Source organism: Pyxicephalus adspersus, chromosome 3, assembly GCF_032062135.1.
Source record: "Pyxicephalus adspersus chromosome 3, UCB_Pads_2.0, whole genome shotgun sequence".
Lineage (NCBI taxonomy): Eukaryota > Metazoa > Chordata > Amphibia > Anura > Pyxicephalidae > Pyxicephalus > Pyxicephalus adspersus.
The window spans coordinates 70,098,852-70,118,832 of NC_092860.1; the positions used below are offsets into that span (position 1 = coordinate 70,098,852).

Sequence of the window (19,981 nt, forward strand, 5' to 3'; positions counted from 1 at the left end):
ACGCTGCCGATGACATTACACACTGCGGATAAACTTCACAGACAGTGTTTTTTTATAGAATATGGGCAGTGATGAGAGGGGGTCACTGGCTGTCTTGCCCCATCTGATATCACATGCATGATGCTAATAAAGCATCACAACAATTCTAACATTATATTAAAGGATGACTTTCTCTGTTATGTAATGGAAAAATGTGCGTTTTTTGGATTTTTTGTTTTAACACTTTTTTGGGGAGGAGCTCTCCCCTTCAGTCTTTACTTCCACTTCGGTAAAGAAAGTGGAAATCCGCAGCCTCCTGGGATATCTGTCACATATCCCAAGAGGCTCTGCACTGCTCCTTCTGTGCATGCATCTTCAGAGGCTTTCTTAAAAAGTAAAAAAAAGTGTTTAATCTCATGCATGCACAGTGCAAGGCAGCACTGGACGTAGAATTGAGCATCAGAGAGAAGGTGGAAGCTGAGCCAGCATGGGCCTGCTGGTCTAATTTTGTAAAAGGATCAAATGAAAAAAAAACATTTTCACAAAAGTTCACTTTAACTAAATATAGACACAGGAGCACATCTGAAGTTAGGCTGAATTCACACCGGCAGTAAGGTTACATTTGTCCATTCCTCATGCCAGGAACCACTGCTGCTTAAAAAACGACTAACTCTGAAAAAGCCAGGCACTTACTTCCTGTTACCAATCCTAGGTGCCTAGCAGTTGCCAGAAGTCACTCGGAAGGGGTAAATGTTTTTTGCTGCTAATATGAACTAAGCCTAACTTGTTACCATACATTCATAATACTATTACATTACTACAAAGTAATACACTCTTAAAACTTAAAACACTAGGACGATGGGTCACAATACACGGCATAAGACAGTCATGGCAAAATACACAGAATGGAAAAATTGGATATACTAACGGGGCAGGCATTACAAAGTAGGAACAAAGTATAGGGAGAAGGTGGAAGACTGAAACAATAGGAGGTTACTGGATACCCATGGCATAAACAACTGGGAGCACTAATTTGCAATGTTTTCCTTCCACCACCCGGTTTGTCTTCCCACCACCCGGCTGAAAAAAATTTCTGGGGAGAACACTGAGCTTGATATGTAATTTTGGAGTAGTGTAAATGTCTATGTTATTAATATTTAATGTAATAACCTTCATTAGCCACTAGCCATTCCCACATACTTCGTAATACATCAACAAATAAACAAAATCTATCTTCTACAATCCTGTGCAAATCTATAAAATGACTGCCATCAATCTATGACATGCTGTTTTAATTTTCTTTTTTTCTACTGTCCCACAACACAGGCAAACAAACAGACACAAAAGTACACATAACCTTGGGCATTGCACAGAAATATTTATATTCCAAACAACCATTTGCAAAATATGAAGCAATAAAACACGAACTGTCCTATCTAGAAGCAAAAGTTTGGGTTGTCACCAAAGCAGAGTTAGAAAAGGGTCTTGAAAAAGGGTCAATATGTGTGGTGACAATTTCTTTGGGATGATTTCCTTGGCAACAAAAAAAACTCCTTCTCTCACTCCAATAAATTAAATAAAACATTTCTTCACTCTGCTATATTATTGAAATATTCAAGCTTCTGAATCCTGTTATGTGATGTTATCAAAAGGTTTTCAAAAGTAATGTGTCTGTATATAAGTCTCACACAAAACATAAACGCTAAACTAGATAGAAAATGATATTAGAGGATATTACATGGTTTCCATTTCATGGAAAAAAATTGTACCAGGGAGAATAAATTGAAATAGTTAAAATGCTGGAGTTAACAAATTTTAGAGGACGTTTTGTGTAAATTTTCCAATAACTAGGAAAAGGTAGATTTTTCTAGCTCACATTTCCAAAAAGTCAGAGTACTTTGAGGAGCAGATTTAGGAAGAAGTCATGAGAAAGCAAGAACAACCTTGAAAAAACACGTGTCTTTTTCAGAAGAGATGTAGTTATACAAATGTATGCCTGAGAAGCTACTGATTATCCTGACATAGTAGATACATTTTTGTGGAAAAGATTGTTAGTTTACTTTGAAGGGCATCTTGTTGACAATAATGTTGCAACATGTCAATACGTACCAAATGTGCACAGATAATGTTGTTATGGAATAATACACAGTCAATGAGTTTATTACGAGTTTAAAGGATGTTTTTTTCTGGCAATTGTCTTTAAAAAAAGCATTGGATAGACAAAACAAGTGTCTATCCAACAAGATTACTTTTAAAAAGTATTATTAATGTTTTTATGTCTCAGATGGCATTGTCCAAGGCCTTAGGGAAAAACTGGTCTCAATGCCGCATGCTACAATCAACTCCAGTGTGCCATAAGCCAAAGGCAGTGGCCGAGCAGGTTGAAGCGTTGTCACCAGCTTCTTTCCCGTACAGTTAGAAGCATGTTGGACTGTGACATCAGGGCATCAGTGTCTCCAGGAAAGATTATCTTCTACAATGAGAAATAGATAAGACCCAGACAAAATCATCTGGGCTGTAAAATATCCAGATCTCCTTTCAACATTGTTTAAGATCATTGGATCACCCATGAGTTGTGTACGGGCGTGTACACCTTTAAAAATTAAAAGAAAAAATAATGTCCTAGGCCTGGTTCTTAGGCCCCATTGATTTTAATAATGCCAGCATTCTGCTCCTTCTGGATCTCTAGCTTGAACCTATTTATGCAACAAGTGGCAAAATCCTTTCTGGCAGTGATCTGCCAAGTTGGGCCCAATGCTGAAGGGGTCACCCCTTTCATATATAAATCTATAAAGAGGTGGCTCCCATATCCATCCAGAACTGGTTGCATGTACCAGAGCCGCACACCTGACACTGCTAACCTAGACAATGGCCTCAGAACAGACTGCTTTTTGTTTCTTAACAGTCTAATACAAGATCTACCTTTCATATCTCTATGTACCGAAAAGGAACCATGTCTCCTTTCTTCAGAATGCCCTTACCCCACATTGTCATTTTTTTTTCTGGGAAAGGGAACTTCTGGTAGGGGACTTCAAGTTGTCCTTAGACCTGCTCCAGGACATTTCCTGAGGCTTCCTACCTGTCCTGTACCACTTTGAAAATAGTTTAGAAACTCCTGTTTGAATTTCATCTCATGAAAGCGTTGTGCTTTCAGCACCCCAAAACCAGAGACTTATTGGTCCACAGGATCTATTCCTGTATTGATTGTTCGTGCCACCATTTTGTGCTAGGACTTGTCCAATATCGGCCACATAACTTTTTCAGACCATGCCCCCCATCTAAACTGAATTCACATTTCACCACCCACAGCACAGAGCTTACCAGTAGCACCTAAATAACCAGTTGCTGCAAAACTCAGAGGTGATTCCTGATGTGTCTCACAATTAGGGGATTTTTTTTTTTTGCAAGCAATGAACTTCCAGATGTAAACCCATTGACCATATGGGAGGTCCACAAGGGCTACATACGTGGTATTTTTTTTTTAAACAAGGCTCTAGATTGAAAAAGAGGGACCACATCAAATCAATGTTCCCCCTCTAAAATCTCAAACCTGAGATACTAATTGAGTCCCCAGACATCTTCCTATGACTAAAGCATAAACATACTAAAAATAGATCACACCTACCATCTGGGCAATCAACCAAATTCATGTAGCTCAATCTAGGACTCTTCCAACCTTACTGCTTTTCACTCACACAAAAAAAAGCATTTATTGGGTGAATTGGGTTTTTCTCTATTCCACCATAAAACACATTTGCCTTTAATTCAACATGCTTAGGTGGGTAGGAGCTCTTGGTGAAAGTTAGCATTATTCTCAGACCTGTTCCAAATTGGGAATGCACTCACCAGGCCCCATATTGGCTTTCAAATTCATATTGATTTTGAAACAATTTTTGAGTACAATTCGGTCCAATGTCAACATTCATGAGACTGAAGATTTCTTATTTTCTTAACAGTTTTTCTGATTTTTTTTTCTGATAGAGTCCTTCATTTCATTACTTAATTTGGTAGCTGAATTTAATTTTTTTCATTCTTTAGTGAACTACAAAATAGATTTTAACACATACGAAGTCTTCCTCATCTTCCTTCCTGGAAAGTACAAAATTTGAAACCTTCAGGAGGACAACAGAGGCCATCCAGTGCTTGAACATCCAGCTTAACATCCAGCCAACCAACAAAAACCTTTCAAACTAAGTTTAACCCCTTTCCTGTGGCCTCCACCAACAGATCTTGCTCAGTGGTCTTCAGACAATTTTTGGTTGGGTAGGTGCAATCTTTTGAAGATGACAGTTATGCCCAGGCTCCTGTATCTCTTTCAAATACTAGCAATCAACATTTTCACTTCCTACTTGAACTGGTAAACTGGTTAAGAATTGTTTTGACTAGGACTGTGTAGTCCCAGAGTCAGGGTAATTTTGGGGTATATGGAGTTGCAGTCAAAAAATGAACTGATTCCGACTCCTAATAAATGTAGTAAGTTGTTCTGAAAACATACAATATGTAAAAATGTCCTATTTCACAGATAGCAGCCATTATAAAGTAGTTCACTGCTGTATTAAGCCCACTGGGGAGTTGTCACTAATTTAAAGCTCATCTTACAATATCGTTGTAATTTGGATTTTACGTAGCTCATGAAAAATATTCATTTGATAGGACATTTGGATTATGGAGGATTGTGACATTTTTGCTCAGTGTCAATATAATTTAATCAGGGTTATACAGTAAGATTACATTCTACAATTACATATATACCCTTCACACGGACTGTGTTGTGGGAAAGCAGAGGTTTTATCACTCCATGCCTGCTTCAGGCTCCTGTCTGCACTCTCCACATATGCTCCTTTTTTCTATATTCTATTCTATCCATAATTGTGCACACCACCTGAATAATAGGCAAATAGGTTTGCAAGCATTAAAGAAGAGAACAGTGACATTTTGGATGATATTGTGGAAGAAGCGTCCAAGCTTATTACTATTCAACAAATGCATTGTGTTGTTCATAGTCTGCAACTAGCAATAAGAGATGGACTGAAAGATCATTATGCAGCTCCGCTATCTAAAGGTTGAGGCCCCTAAAAAATGCTATTCTGAAGAGACGAGCTGAAAAAGCATCCTGGATCAATTAACACGCTGGGGAGGCACTTTTTTTTATGATAAAACTTGAGTTAAAAGATTTTCTTTACCAACTGGACAAAGAAAACACTTCATTATCTAAAAGTCAGTGTGTGCAAGTAAAAAAATTAGAAAATCCCACCCCTTTACCGTAACAAAAAGGTTACAATATATACCCTTAACACCTGGCAATTTTTTCCTAAAATTGAAGAGCTTGATATATTGCTTGAACAAAAGTGAGGGGTTAATAGCTGATGGTATTGTATCTTCAATGAAGAAAAAAGAAGGATGTTTTACTGATCTTACTAGCTGCTATTTATGTTAATCCAATGTTATGTTGAACAAATTGCTATAGGAAAAAAGGTCCTCCATGACACTCCATGGCAGTTCGCATGAAGGGGTTACTACCTGAAACACCTGAACCACTGCATGAAGCTATAAGCACTGGTAACTGAGGATCATCTTCTTCAAATGAAGAATTAGACTTTTACCTCCTTGGCAGGTTAAATATGTCAGTATTTTTGGAAATTTATTTTACATTGTAGGCCTATAATTCTGAGGCATAACGCCGAAATATGTCCAATATTTAATACATTTACTAATAAACTTTAAATAAGAAAAACACAAAAATCTGTTAATACAAGGGTGCATAATATTACTGAAAACTGCATTTCAGTAATCAGTTTCAGTGGCTCAAAATTGATATATTTGAGAAACAGTTGGATAAAATTTTGGTTGATAAAGCACCAGGACCTGATGGATTACATCCACATGTCCTCAAAGAGCTGAGTTCAGTTATTTCAAACCTTTGTTTCTCATTTTTAGAGACTCTTTAGGCACCAGCATGGTACCAATGGATTGGCGTAACTACAGACATGGAAGTTTACCTTCTATAGTTGGAAAGGTCCCAGAGGGTTTAATAAAGAACCACATAGAGAAAATAATATTATAAGTCAAAGCATGGTTTAAAGAAAGCATGAAGTTGTTAATTTTACTCTCCTAATATGGGGAGGTAAGTAAACCGGTAGACAGTGGAGTAGCTTGGGACTTTGCTAAAACATTTGACACAGTACCCCACAGATGATTATTATGCAAGTTAGGGTCAATAGGTTTAAAAAAATCAGTCTGCATATAGCTAGGGAACTGGATTAAAGACCGCATCCAGAGAATAGTGAGAAATGATTCATAATGTGAATAGTCTAAGGGTATAAGTGCTGTACCCCATGGCTCAGTGTTGGGACCTTTATTGTTCAAAATCTTTATAAATGATATAGATTTTGGGAATTAAAAGAACCATTTCTGTGTTTGCAGATGACATCAAACTATGTAATGGAATTAGGTTCATACAGGATGTCTATAATCTACAAGCAAACCAGGATGCATTGTTTGATTTGTCAGCCAGGTGGAAAATGACATGTAATATTGATAAAAGTAAAGTTAGGTACTTGGGCGGCTAACAACATGCATGCTTAATACTCTCCAGGGGGAATACATTTGGGGGCAGTTAAAAATGAAAAAGGATATAGGGGTTTTGGTAGATCATAGCCTTAATAATTGAAGCTTGGCATTGCATGCTATATCTAAAGCTAGCAAGGTACTTTTTGCATTAAAAGAGGAATAGACTGCAAAGAACAAGACATAATCCTTCCCTTGCACAAAGCATTGGTCAGACCTCATCTGGAATATGCAGTTCAGTTTTGGGCACCAGTTCACAAAAAAGATATTGTGGAATTGAAGAGAGTGCAGAGAATGGCAACTAAACTAATAAAAGGAATGGAGGAGCTCATTTCTGAGGAATCTATTCTCCCTCGAGAAGAGACGTTTAAGGAGGGATATGATCATACCGTATAAATATATCAATGGTCCACATAAAAAAACTCCCTTCCCAATTATTCACTTTAAAGACAGGAGGGAACTACTTGCGTCTGTAAAAAAGGATATTTAATCTCTAAATAACGAAGGGATTCTTCACAGTAAGGTCTGTAAAAATGTGGAATAGGCTCCCACAAGAAGTAGTTTTATCAAGTACTACAAATTGCATTAAGAAAATTCCTTGTTACTCTCATCAGTTCATCCATATTCAGGGCCCAAAGCATCTCTATTTAAACATTAGGCATGGTCACATGGGACCCTGGTCACATGCTCGAATTCCAAGTGCTTTGAGGATTAATACAGAGAATTCTAACAGGATTGGACACACCATTACTTACAATGTATCATTCACCCTATACTCTCTTTGCTGGTTGTATTCCCTCTCTTCATCCCCAGTCTGAAAACTCCTTGTCTGACTGCTCCTTCACTCTCCTGCTTTCTCTCTGTGTACTTCTGCACCTTTTCTTGCTACTACTACTTGCTGGTGACACCTCACCCAACCCTGGTCCCCCACAGCCTCTCTCTTCCCTACCCTTTTAGCAAAATACTTCCTCCTCCTAACCTCATTCCTATTCACCCTGCCAATAAGTTCTCACCCCTTTTCTCGGGCAGTCTATGGAATGCCAGATCTGCTAGCATTAAACTAACCTCTATCCACAACCTTCTCCTCTCTAAATCTCCAAACTTCCAGATTTGAAATCAGTGTGAAAAACTGATTTAGAAAAAATTGAGGTGTTTTCCTTTATGTTGCCTTGTGTTTTTTATGATGATCTATTTTATGACCTTTATAGAGGTACCAACGTAGGTCAAGGCCATTTAAATAGATTTCTTTGTAGACTCTTGCTTTGCTTTATTTTAAGCCAGTGTTTCTCAACCAGGAACCGTAACATTACTCCAGAGGTTGCTAGGGGTTCCTTGAGCAATGAGCATTTTAAAACTCTCAGGTAAGTTTAATTTAATTATTTGCCTCATCTCTACAGATGACATTCTTCCTACTGGCCAGCAATTTAGGAGGCATTCTTCTCACTGACCACCACAATACCGTACTGTGAGCTGGGGATATAGTAAATATAGCAGGGGTTCCCTGAAGATCAGAAAGCTTTTTTTAAGGGTTTCCCCATGTTAAAAAGGTTGAGAAACACTGTTCTAAGGCAATGGGTACTTTTTTATTTAACCAATGAAAAGATGTAATTTACAATCTTAAATTAGCAAATTAAAACATCTTTAAAACTAGTAAATGTTCTTTGAGTGTCAGAACATCATAATTGTTCTGACATATAAAGCACACACTTAGTATGTCCATTTAAAATCTTTTCAACCAAATTTTACACAAAATCCACACGATTTTTCACATTGGATTAAATTAGAAAATGTATAAATAAGTAAAAGTTGATTCACACATTTTCTGATTAAATCCCATGTGTCTGTGTGAAAATGTGTACATTTTGCATAAAAGTTGTGTTTCTTACTATAAAAAAATAACTCCCCCCCCCAAAAAAAAAAAGGTAGATACTTAAGACCAACTTGTTGTTTCAAATGTAGTAAATTAAAGGCACGTTTTGGCTAGGATAAAAAGGTAAATCCATTTCTGAGAGATATAGTGATACAGCATCCAAATGATAAAAAGGATCATTTAAAATTTTGCAGAATATATTCTTACTCGGTATGAACACCCCCTGGTGTGGGTTTGGGTTGATTGCTGTCATTCTTGTCCAAGGAGCTGTCAAAACACCTGTTTTACCGACTCCTTTTACAGCCAGCTGAATAAATGATGGGGATGGAGAAATATGGCCATTTCATTTACTGCTAAAGCATTCTGAGAATTATGGAGGTGGCCTTCCAAGACCCTAAATAAAAAATACTGGAGACAGGTGGCATATGGGCATAAAAAAAGTCAGGACCTTGGGTACCCAGCAGGAGATGCATGATACACTTGCAGCACCACTGCTAAAGATACAAAGTTTTATCAGCCAGTCCAAAAAACTTTTGTTAGATGACACAATATGCATGATATTCTCACCTTTCACAAAATCACACAAACTGAAGACAATAAAGCTTAGAATAATAATTCACAATGTCATTTGATGACAAAGGATATATTCAAATGATATATTCTGCAGAATGTACCCATTTTTCCTATGATTTATCAATTTAAAAATGCTGCAGGTACAGAAGTGTTGTGTATAATTTTATTTGAACTGATGAGACAATATTTTTCCTAGTTTGAAATTGCAACCAGCATTGTCAGCCTTGCTTGCTTAACTTCAATTACTTCCTCCATCCCCACCTGTGTCAAACTCCACATACAATATTTTTTTCAGCAAAATAATGCTTCTGTGTTGACTTGCAAGGTTCTGCTGATAGGAATTCATGGGAGAGGTAGTTCTGAAAGTATGGTTATTCTTATGTTTTAGGAGAAGCAGTTTCTTAACACAGAAAAAAAGCAGAACGAGATGGGAAATACCTGAACTTTATCATTTTAGCTAAAATTTAAACTCCCACAATATGCGTTACCAAGACATGCATTGCTGCGTTATTCACTTTTACTTAACGCGGTAACAATAGAAGGGTTAACAGAAAATGAGAACGCTTCCATGAAGAACAGGTTTCATAATGTGTAAATGTGTTTTGTATGAGTGATTTGGCGTGATAATGTGGTATACATTTATAACCATCTGCTAATAAAATAGGGACAATTGGTTAAGTCATCAACAAGACCATATGGTATTACAGGATTATAAGAAATTACATTTTTTAAACTTTGTCCTCAAAGAACCAACTGCTGCAATTAAAATTGACATGAATGTTTGCTTGTTTCAAAAAGCAAAAATTAATACTTGGAATATTGCAACCTGAAGGTATCCGAACAGAAATCCAATTCTCTGTCTGTGATTATGGCTTGCTTCTTTTCTTAGACATCTGTAGTTAAACAGATGTTAAACTTTATTTTAGGCATCCTGAATGCTTCAATTTTCTGGGATAACTTCTAAACATTCCTATTGTTATATTTCAAGCTTTTTATTTATTTAGTTTAATTAAATTGAAGACTTCCTCCCAAAATTACTGAGCTATAGGACAGAACCACCAAATGTGCACCATAGAGCCTGTAGTGGCACAACTACTAAAACACAGTGGAGAGGAACCTGGGAATATCTTTGCTATTTTATCTGGAACTAAGTACCATCATCACTTGGTCTTATAATTAAGTTTAATTAAAGATACATTAAATGATATATTGGACAGGTTAAGGTCAGTTAATTTTCACTCCTTTGGATCTCACTGCATTTTATAATATTTTCCCCAGGCACTCAAATAATTATATTTGGTGGAAGAAAACGAGAGAGATCAATATTTAAGAGGCATATTTGACCTATCAATTGTTTTTCATGAACTTTCAAATGGGGTTGATGTAAAAGGGGGTAGCCCACAAACTAACTTAGATAATATGAAAGAATGTAATTGGCAGTATCTAAAGAATTCCCCTCTAGGCATCTGGCTGGCTTGTACCAGATTGTTGTAGCTTAATATAGATCTCCTAAATACTAAAGTCAGCGATTCCTAAGAATCCTTTATTTATCCACTATTGAAAATTTCTGGAATTGAGTACCGGAACAAAAAAGGGGTATGAAAACTGAGCAGATGTCAGGATTTTTCCTTATCTGATCCCATACAGACAAGGAATATTGTAGGGATGGACAGAAGATTTTGGTACGGAAGGATCGCTTTAATCGTCATCAGGGGGAAGCTAATGCTTCTATATCTACCTATTGGGGCCTGTTATGGAATAAAGTACATCTTGAAAGCTGAGCTACCTAGGCTGCTCAGTGATATTTTTGGAAGTAGGGGACACCCAGTCCTCTCTGAGATTATAGGGCATACATTGTGGAACATAGAACCTATTGCGCTTATTTCCCCAAATTAATTTAGATTGAAACGTAACTAAGACCCTTTTCAGGATCCTAATAGGAAGGGTGCAAAACAGATAAAATACTCTGGCCAGCAAAATCATTTTCACAGCAGCTATTCTGCCAAACCAAGAGGGCGAGAAGCCGACCATCTAGCAAGGTCTGCATTGGTCATTTTTCAAGAGGGGGACATAGTTGGCTTGATATAAAGAATGACTTAACAATTGGCTTGAACAGGCTAGGTAGAGAAGTTAGGGTGAAGTCACATATAATAGAATGGCATCTGCAAAAAGTACATTTATGTTCCTCTGAGCCACATTTTATACCTTGTATGTTTGAATTACCGGTAATACAAATTGCTACAGCAAGGTGTTAAGTACAAATAGTAAATGTGAAAGGGGGACCCCCGTGTCAGTCAAAACTTTTAAAGAAAATAGGATCTGAGAGCGCCCCTCCCCCTCGAAACCTGAGCCAAAGAAATGTGAGTGAGGGCCTAAAAGAGGTAGCAGGAAATGCTATCAAAGGCCTTCAGAATATATATAAAACATAATATAGTCTTTTTATCAGGGCTCTTACCCTAGTTGAATGTGATAACCGAACTGGGGCCTGCTGATTAGTAACAAAGCTTACTTGGTCCATGTCGATAAAGGATTCCAAATTGGAATTAGGACGGTTTGATATTATCTTGGTTAGTATCTTTCAATCACAGTTAATTAATGAGATCAAGCGATAGTTAGTTACTGAGGTGGTATCTTTGCCTGGTTTGGGTATAACACTGATGTGGGCCAAGTTAGCCATAGGTGGGAGTTGAGCCCCTTCCCCGAGTAAGTTAAAGTATGAGGCTAGGTTATATCTGAATTTTTTTTTTTTTAAAGTTTGAATTGCCATCAAGACCTAGTGCACAGGTTCGTTTTCAAATATTTTAGACTCGTAATAGTCTCCTCCAATATTTTTTATAGTTTGGGCTTTAATTTGCGAATCGGAAAAAGTTAAAGAAGGGCACCATTTTTTCCTTGGGGACTAGTTGTAAAGATCCGTATAGTTCAGTGTAAAAATGTTCCAATTCCTGAATGATTAAAAATTGGATATTGGGTCACTTTCCCTAATGACAATTTGAGTTTAGGTAATTAAACTTAAGGGGGTTAAGTTTATTTACTAAAAGGTTACCTTTATCATTCCATGTGAAGAATGTATGACCTGTCCATCGTAACAGTATTTTGGTCCTAGTGGAACGCTCAGCTTAAGTTCAGTTTATAATTATTTTACCTGAGGGCAGAGGTTTAGGTGAAGATGTCTTTTGTGTTGAGCCAAGACAGATTTATATTCCTTTAGTTTTAAGTCTAATGCCACTTTTTAATTCTAGAAGTTATTTTGATAAAATCAGTGGTGGCTTTGTGGGTCTCCGAATTCACTGCTGAGGAGCAATGGCTCCTGGAATGCCTAAAAAATTAATCTATGGTTGATTCAAATTCGATATTCACAAACTAATTATTTAGGAGGCTTTGATTGATCCTCCAGCAGAAACCAGATGGCCATCCTCCCAGCCTGTGCAAATTGACTAACACTGGGTCATGGTCTGAGAGACCCTCAAGAGTAAGGGAAAAGAAGAGAAAGGTAAACATATGTAGCCTATCCTGGAGTATTGCTTGAATGCAGCAGAATAACAGGTATAATCCCTAGTTTGGGAATTTAATTCTCTCCAGGCACCCACTAAATTATAGGTCCATAACAGGAGGGACAATTTAGGGCTTTGTTTCAGGGGATGTTATGACAGGGAGTTTTGGATTTGTCTAATATCTGGTCTAATGCTAAGTTTAAATCTACTAGTATCAAGAACCCTTGAACTTTGGGCATGACCTTCTGTAGGAGGGCCTTGAAGAATGCAAGTCCAGAAGTGGGTGCATTATAAACCAAAAATTAGGTTTAAAAGCCATTAAGAGATCCTACCACTAGTATGAAACCCCACAGTGTTTCTTCATCGCTTTAGCATGAAAGATAGTGAGGTCATTTTTATGCCGGTAAGCAGGAAGAAGACTGCTTACCTGCATAAAAATGAAGAAGAGAAGGAGTGGGTTTCCTGCAAGGCTACCTCATCTGCATTTAGGGAATTATAGAAATGAAAGGCCTTCTTTTAAAGAGTTGAGGTCCTAGACGTTATGGGATAATATAGTAAGGGTAGTACAGTCCAAATTCAGTCAATTGATAGTCACTCACTGTGATTGAGGGAGTGCAAGTATTGATTAAATCAATAGCTTCTTAAATAGTAACAGACCAAGCAGCAACCTTGGTAATTAACAAGAAAGTAAGCAATGATACAGAGAGAGGAACTGGGGACTGAAACTCTGGACACCGAAGCTACAATATTTGACTAGGACTCTAAACAGTGGAGGATTATCTCTATGCTGAAATTCTATGCTCCACCCTTATTCATTTTGAGGTGAGATGCTAAATGGTAATTACACAAGTCTTTAATACTCTGGGGAGAAGGGGAGTTGTAATAAGGATATTTTACCTTCTGGACAATCCAGGCAAAAAATAATCTACCACTAAGACAAATCTGTATGTTTCTATTATCTTAAAAGTATGGATTTGAAATATAGGGCTTTCGAAAGAAGGAAGGAAGTATTTGACAATCTGAATCTAATTAGATGATTCCTTGATTGGTTGGGTTAATACTGGCATTATAATGTGAATGCTAATGTTTTAAAAACAGGTATAGGAATGGGATTACTCAATATAGTAGGTAATGAATTTAAAATTTGTTATAAAATACTTGTTGTAATACAGATTAAATGAGTATGAAATGTCATTAACGCTACTTTTACATAATATTAGGCTCCCCCCTCGCCCATGCTGTTACTCTTGCTAATAGATTAAACAATTTCATTTAGAACCGCCAAATAAATCTAGGCACTTTCAACCAGTGAGCCACATAGCTTGTGAAAAAAAAACGTAAGTGAATGTCAGTAAAAAACTTTTTATGTATTTTTGATGTATAATATTGAATCACCATGTATATAATTGTTAATTATTATGCTGTTTTAGGCGATTTTGTTCCTGATGAAGCGGACTATGTTCCGTGAAACGGAAGAGACTTTCTGCTCTGTTGGCACCACCTTATTACTGTCACTCGCTACTGAAACACTGTAAAGTCTTTACAAACCCCTGAAGAAGCCAAATGTGGCAAAACGCGTCAGACAAAACAGACTGAAAACTGTTAATTTCACGTTATACAGTAGCATTATTGTGTCTAGCAATAATATCTCAATTCTGTGCTTATACAACAGAACTGATAATATAAATGATGATTGCTGTATAATTATGTATGAATCTATATATTATCAATACATATTTATTCTTTAAGTCACAAAAGCCCATCTTTCTCTTCATTTTCCAGGCCCAAGGAGTTTTGATCTCTTTGGAAGTAAGGACTTGCAGCAGAGGATTTAAGGATCTTCTTCTTTGAACTGTCATGGGAGATATATCAGCAAAGATTTGGATCGGAAAACCCTCAATAGGGAGATCTAATTGATTCGATACTGCAGGAATCTCCACTTCCTTGGAGGATTAATAGTGCGGTTTACCGATAAAAACCTGTGGTGGGCCCACTTCTTTCATGATTGTAAGGGCTCTGTGAGATTCTGAAATATCCGTCATTAAAGTGCGTTTTTCACTGTTTCTGAAAGCCCTCTTATGCGAAAGTTGTTGCATCGTGATCTTTTTTTCCAGATCATCCAATTTTAGTTTTCAGTTATCCAGTTGTTCATTGAGGGTAGATAGTTGTGTAGGATTTTTCACTCTAGAAATGGTGTCATCCATCCTCTGCTCATTTTGGTCAAAGCAGGACCCCAAACTTTGAATATCTCGTTTTAGTTCTGACACAATTGTGGCAGAAGTTTTAGTTAATTCAGACTATAGTAGAGCTGCAAACCGAGAAAACAATGCTGGATTAGACTCACTGCGCCAAGCTGATCCAGTAGGGAGCAATCCTCTTGCTGACATGGCTGGTATGGCAGTGCAGCATTACCAGCCATGTCCCTATTTTGAAATATTTTCAAGCATATATAATAAACTTTATCTGGGCCATTAAGATTCATGAAATGTCCAAAACAGTACCCTGCTCTCGTATGGATCAGATTTTCGGAAATATTATGCAGCTCACCTTTGTCAATTACCCTCCTGGACCACACTGCTCCCACATAATCGCTGGACAGAGCTGGAGCATTTGTGGGTTTCCCCAACACATCTTTAACTCTATGTTGTGGAGTGCCAAACTTTCTTTCAATATCTGATATTACTCTGTTAGCTCCTACTTAATTTACAAAAAAAATTTGGCTGAAATGTAAGAATAAATATCTTTTGACAATTGATAGATCTCCTTTGACATAATTTCTACACACACCCCTAATGCTCGACAGTTTAAATATGCATATGATGCTTTTCATTTTAGACAAATTATACATCATAGAAAACGCAAGTTGTTATCCTTTGAGGAATTACAGGAAAACCAAGAATTACCTGTTAAAGCGTATAATAGTTATTTACAAATACAAAATTTTGCCAATTCATTAACTAGAAGGCAAGGATTTAATGCTCTTAGGCCCTTTGAGGGATCATATCTAAGTGGGCCAGGTAGAACAGGTCTGATTTCAGACATATATAGAATATTAGCTGGGTCTGACACCGGCACTGCAATATCTCACTCCTATATGCATAAATGGGAAGCTACCTTAGGCAGGTCTATACCGATAGTGATATGGCAAATAACCTGGGACCGTGCAAAAGCTCTTGGTGTACCATATACTGTGAAAATTTATACAAAATGATGATGTTTTGGTATTACAAACCGAGCGACTACATGCCATATATCCATCACTTAGCAACTTATGCTGGACATGTGGGTAAGAGATAGGAAAGTTAATACATATTTTCTGGCATTGCCCACTCATCACCCCATTTTGGGGGACAGTGGATAAGCTCCTCTCCCGAGTATGTTCAATTCCTTTTCATAAGGACCCCCTTACACATCGTCTTGGTCTTACCATTAAAGGGATGTTGAAAATACAAACTAAGTTAATGGCACATATACTGATTACCGCACAGTGTTTAATTGCATTGCGGTGGAAAACTACTATGGAACTTGATCTCAACAAGTGCATACAGGATTTAGGCTAATGCCATTACTAACAGCCAGAAAACATAACCATTTAGAGAAACATAAGGCGATTTGGGCTGCATGGGACTAGTACCAACCTATAGCCACCTAATTATTATTTGCACACTAAGAAAAGACCTCATAGTATAAAGTGAATAGGATAACAACCCTCCAATCACATGTATGTTGACCATCCTCTACTTTCCTTCAATCCCCCCACCCCTTTGTAATGTTTATGTTTTTTTCCCCTCCTCTTCAGGTTCTCAATGCAGTTGAAACATTATACATTTGTTTTTTTGTCTGGGTTTTGTGTACTAGGGATTAAAAAGATATTAGATGTTATGTACACGGGAAATGGTCTTGATAAAATGTTGTTTTAATGCTGATTTGCTAAGGAAAACCGTATCTGGAGAAACAATCACTGCTATCTTATAGATATATGTGAACAAATGATATATATTTTTCATGTGTTATTTAGGTTTTCACCCCTATTTGTAGTCTTTTTTGTTATTGCTATGGACTATTTCTTAAAAAAATTCGATAAGTTACATTAAAAAAAAAAAAAAAAAGATTTTACTCACAAGATAGTCATCTGGTCGAATACCAAAAAGCTCACGAAAATATCTAAAGGCGACTGGGGCATAAGTCTTAAAGCGGAAGTCTGGATAATGATGAGCAGGAGTTAGATTACTCCCTTCACTGCAAATAGTGAAAGCAGAAAGTTAAATTGCTAATAGGCATTGCAAAACACACTGAAAATTGATCAATTCTTACCTTGGAAAGAAGATACTTTCCACAACATAGAAATCCTGCATCAGAACGTCCCTTTCTGGTTTTGATGTTAAGTTTCCAACAGTATAGCCAATGCCCAACTGGATGGCACCTTTTAATGTTGATGAGGTTGTCTGTGAAAACAAAGTACGAAACAAATTGTGTTTTTCTTCTTTCTGTAAAAACCATTTTGGCATTCTACAGAAAAAATACTCTTCTTTATAGCAAAAGGCAACTAAACTATACAGCGGGGGAAATAAGTATTGAACACTTTTCTAATGGAGCTATTGACATAAAATTCACACACAAAGAGATCAAAACAAAAAGTTCATAAATTAAATTATGTGTAAAAAAAGTGGAAATATAAAGGGAGTATGTATTGAACAGACTTTGTTGGTAATAGGAGTTTCAAGATGCCTCCTGTACAAAGAAACCGTGTGTGTTTCTCATGTGTGATTTTGGCCTTTTCTTCCACACAAACTTCAAGTCTTGATGGTTTCGCAGGTATCTTCTATGTACGCTAATCTTCATTTCTTTCCCTAGATTTCCATATGGATTGAAGTCAGGTGATTGACTGGGCCCCAGTAAATATATATAAATGTATTTACTGAGAAAAGCGCTGATGTGTTCAATACTTATTTCTCCAGCTATATGTAAGCACTTAAAGTTAACTTGTCCTATTTGTCAGGGATGAACAGACAAAATTTGTGAAAATACGAATAAAATGATTTGATTATCTTGTAAATTTTACATAAAATTGCCTAAAACTGCATCACAGAAGCAATAGTTTCCTGGTGTCACTACAAAGCAACCCCCACAACCATTAGGAGTTTAGCCCTTCCTTTCCTATTTAAGTCACAGATTGGAAGTTTCTTTATTTTTCCAATTTTTCCCCTGATAAAGGTAGGTAGGGTGAGTGAGTTAAAAGAGAAGACAGACATTCGTAGCTATACAAGAGTTTTTACAACTAGAACCATACATGTGAAAGCAGATTTACAATCAGTTTGAGACAGGGTCAATTTTATGTTGAGGGACAGACTTGGGGCTGCTTATCTATGGAGAGTGATAGCTGTTTTTGTCCTGTCTGTTGGTAGCAGTGTTGCTGTTGCTCTCTCAGAGTGCTTGATTTATAAAAGCTCTCCAAGGCGAGGAGAGGATACACTTTCATCAGTGAAGCTGGGTGAAACATGTTTTCAGTCCTAGACCAGATCTATTTTAGGTTTGCTGGATCAACCAGCTTCACTGATGAAAGTGTATCCTTCTCCAGCCTTGGAGAATTTTAATCATTCAGGCCCAGTGAGTCAGAAACCCCCAATAGATTTTTCATCCTGTACTTCAGAGTGCATCATTATTTCCCTTATTACTTCCCTAATGTAAACGGGCCTAAATCACCACTAAGATATTTATAGAGACTCATTTGAGGAAAGCAAGATCCACTGGCTTTTCATGCTATGGACCTGTTTTAAAAAACTAAAGGTGTCTCTCCCAGCAGCATGATGATTTTGCGTCTGGCATGATCATTTTCAGAGGTGATTTTATTAAGCACCCGATTCCTATTCAGGACACCATGGTAAGTCTCCTTAATCTTTTCTGTTAGTTGATGTTTGGAGAACTTTCCAACTTCTAGAGACTGTACATTTTACTGTTGCATTCATCATAAATACTCCCAGATTTTTTTTTGGGCACGCAACCTGATCATTCACAATCGGCCAAAGTGGATATTGGTGTTCAAACCTACTGTCATCATGCCCCAATACTTCTTTTTATTTATACACAACAAAAGGAGAATAAACAGTGGAATTGGTGGCATAATCCAATGTTATTAAAGTATGTATGATATTTTGGAGAAAATTCGCCCCAAGGTTTGTCTCCCTTAAATGTTTGGAAAGGACACAAATATGTCTTATGAGGAGAATTCATTTCAATAGGGATTAGGAGAAAAACAGAGATGCAGATATGGAAAAATGTCTTATGGAAGACATAGAAAAATTAGAGCTGGTACATAAGTATTCTTTAGCCTAGTATGTTAATCAAAAGCTACAACACCTCCACAAGTGAATAAAGCACCTTCTGGAGAAGAAAGCCAACATTCTAACCTTAAGATATATTACCAATTAGTGGTCTTAGCTAGGATCCTGGATTGACATTATCAGGAAGTAATCAGATTAAGGTCATCCCAAAGCTTTTTTTTTTTTTCACTAAACTTTTGGTCATGACCCCTTGGCTACTCATGAGAAGCACCTCATCCCAACTGAAGTAACACCCTATAACACAAAATAAGCACTTCCCATCGTGGCTTTTTGCCTTTTTCTTTAGGACCGCTCACTCTTCTGATTGCTAATACAGATTTTTCCCTAGGTATGGTGACACCCATTGTTAGGTTTTGGAAAATGCACCGTCATCTAATTTAAAAAGATTTGTGTGGAAGACTACCTAGTTTGGGATGAAATATCTTATGCTTATAAATCCTTTTGGAGCTACATCCTACTAAAGTTAAAAGGCAATCTGAGACCTCCCTTTGGCTTGCTTTCTGGCTCATAAGTGTTCTAGTTACAGGATAAAGACTTTGTATAAATTGCTAATGTATCGGTATACTACTCTGGCAATGTTGCACAAATGGAATCCTGAATTGACAGATCATTGCTAGTGATGTTTGGTTGATGTTGGAAATATGGCCCACATGTGGTGGAATTGCCAGCTAATTTCCTGTTTTATTGGAACAAATAGTTACTATTGTTAACATAATTTAAAAGATTAGGTGCCTTTGTCACCATTAGCTTGTCTATTACATTTCAGATACCCCTCCGAAGTGCTACAAATCTTTTTGATACCCTTTTAATGGAAAAAACTACTGTGCCCACAATTCAGGATTAGATTTCCAAAGTGTCCACAAAATTTATGATCACATTGTAGGGGTAGTTTCAGTCTGATTTGTAAAAGGATGTTTTTGCTTAACATGTTTTGTTGCCAAGTTTGCAGTTTGCCCCCCATTGTTCTCCTTTCCCACTTCTCCTTATACTTTATTATAATATTTTAGGTTTTGATGACCTACCTCTAGGTACCTTTACGGATTGTTCATACTCATATTAAAATTACTAATATGAATCAGATTTTTTTATACGATTTATCACCACTATTGATGGATATGTTTGCGTCTCTTTTTGGTTGGTTTACATTGGTTTTTGTT

The 19,981-nt window shown here is 37.0% G+C and overlaps 1 protein-coding gene across 4 annotated transcripts in view; it reads right to left on the reverse strand.

Moving 5' to 3' along the window:
- PIP5K1C (phosphatidylinositol-4-phosphate 5-kinase type 1 gamma) overlaps positions 1 to 19,981 on the reverse strand; it is a 150,159-nt gene that overhangs the window by 84,765 nt on the left and 45,413 nt on the right. For all 4 annotated transcript variants that reach the window (XM_072405098.1, XM_072405096.1, XM_072405099.1 and 1 more), the window contains exons 4-5: positions 16,798 to 16,928; positions 16,605 to 16,722 (exon numbers count right to left, since the gene is read on the reverse strand). In XM_072405098.1, the coding sequence (XP_072261199.1) occupies positions 16,605 to 16,722; positions 16,798 to 16,928 (249 nt within the window). The remainder of the gene's footprint in view (positions 1 to 16,604; positions 16,723 to 16,797; positions 16,929 to 19,981) is intronic.